The sequence below is a fragment of the Nicotiana tomentosiformis genome, chromosome 7 (assembly GCF_000390325.3).
Source record: "Nicotiana tomentosiformis chromosome 7, ASM39032v3, whole genome shotgun sequence".
Taxonomy (NCBI): domain Eukaryota; kingdom Viridiplantae; phylum Streptophyta; class Magnoliopsida; order Solanales; family Solanaceae; genus Nicotiana; species Nicotiana tomentosiformis.
In genome coordinates this window covers 53,415,477-53,417,136 of record NC_090818.1, presented here as the reverse complement: position 1 = coordinate 53,417,136, position 1,660 = coordinate 53,415,477, and the positions used below count along the sequence as shown (strand labels likewise).

At 41.5% G+C, this 1,660-nt stretch overlaps 1 protein-coding gene across 1 annotated transcript; it reads right to left on the bottom strand.

Moving 5' to 3' along the window:
- Positions 1–216: 216 nt before the first annotated feature.
- Positions 217–739, bottom strand: LOC138895614 (uncharacterized). Its single transcript, XM_070180322.1, has 2 exons — positions 424–739; positions 217–281 (listed from the first exon to the last, which is right to left on the bottom strand). Exons 1-2 carry the CDS (start codon positions 737–739, stop codon positions 217–219), a joined length of 381 nt encoding a protein of 126 aa, XP_070036423.1.
- Between the last annotated feature and the right edge of the window lie 921 nt (positions 740–1,660).

Genomic DNA, 1,660 nt, shown 5'->3' with positions numbered 1-1,660 from the left:
TTTTCGAATGTGAAGTGTGTAAATTGGAACACTAGAAGTCTTGCTTCATTTGTGAAAACAACTCGCGAACGGCTAAATAGTCTTTGGTTCGATGGCAAGTTTTGCTTCCCATTAGGAACTTACCATCGAGCCAAAGATTATTTAACCATCCCATAGCAATTTATGATTTCAATGCCTTGACGTTTAAAGGTCTTAATGTTAATGATGGCGCTTCTTTCATAGTATGTTTTCCATTGCTTCCTCTTTAAAAACCTTGTCAGAAAATCCCGATTGAGACAAAACTGGTCGAAGGAAAAAAGAGTGTAGCACATACTTTCAGTATTGATAGGATCCATCAGCAGTAATACCTTTTGAGGTGAGTCGTGTTCCAATTACTGGGCAATTTGACTCCATTATGATTTTTCAACTCGTACGATCCTTTACTTGTGACAACTGAAACCCGGTAGGGACCTTCCCATGTTGGATCCATCTTCAGAGCGTTGATTTCCCGGGTGATATGAGTCACCTTTCTCAAAACCAAGTCTCCTACTTTGAAGTAGCAGTAGTTAGCCCTCCGATTAGAATATCTTTCCATGCGTGCATCAAGCAAATCCAGCTTCACCAGGAACGCCTCATTATTTGCTTCTTCGTTTGCTCGAAAAATCCGTAAAGTTAACTCCCCCACTTCCACCGGTATCAGAGCTTCCGCATCATATTCAAGAGAAAACGGTGTTTCTCCCGTGCTCGATTTTGCCGTCATTCGGTACGCCTATACCACACCCGGTAACTCTTCGGACCATTTGCCTTTAACAGCTTTTAACCTCTTTTAAAGGTTTTGGATAATCGTCTTTCTAGTTGATTCCGTTTGTCTATTAATGCTAGGATGATATGGTGAGGATGTAATTCTCTTGATTTTCAGAACTTCGAGAAATTTTGTGACTTTTGAGCCTATGAAATGTGATCCGTTATCGCAGGCAATCTCATTCGGTATCCCTAATAGACAGATTATGTGGTCCCATAGAAGGTCGACCACTTCACGTTCACCGATATTTTGGTAAGGACCTGCTTCAACCCATTTAGTAAAGTAATCAGTTAAAATTAAAAGGAATCTTACCTTTTCGGGACCCAGTGGCAATGAACCAATTATATCCATCCCTCATTTTATGAATGGCCACGGGGACAGTACCGAATGCAAGAGTTTTGCCGGTTGGTATACCAACTGTGCATAGCACTGACATTTGTCGCATTTCTAAATGAACGTCTTTGCATCTTGTTCCATTCGGGGCAATAGTATCTGCACCGAAATAGTTCCCACAAATTTCTTCATGGATATCTCTTATTACGTAGTCTGCCTCCGAGGCTCCCATTTATCGGGCCAATGGACTATGGTACGCTCTTTTATATAATTGTCAATCCATGAGGCAGTAACGATCCGCTTTGGTGCGTAGCGCCCGGGACACCTTCGGGTCTTTGGGCAATTTGCTATGCTGAATATATTTGACGAACTCATTCCTTCAGTCCCAGACTAAGTTGGTTGTATTGACTTCACAATAACCATCCACATCCAATACTGAATGTAGAAGTTGAACTATAGTACTCGAGTTAGATCCTTTCATCTCCGTAGATGACCCAAAATTAGCTAATGCATATGCTCCCACGTTCTCTTCTCTCGAAATGTGTA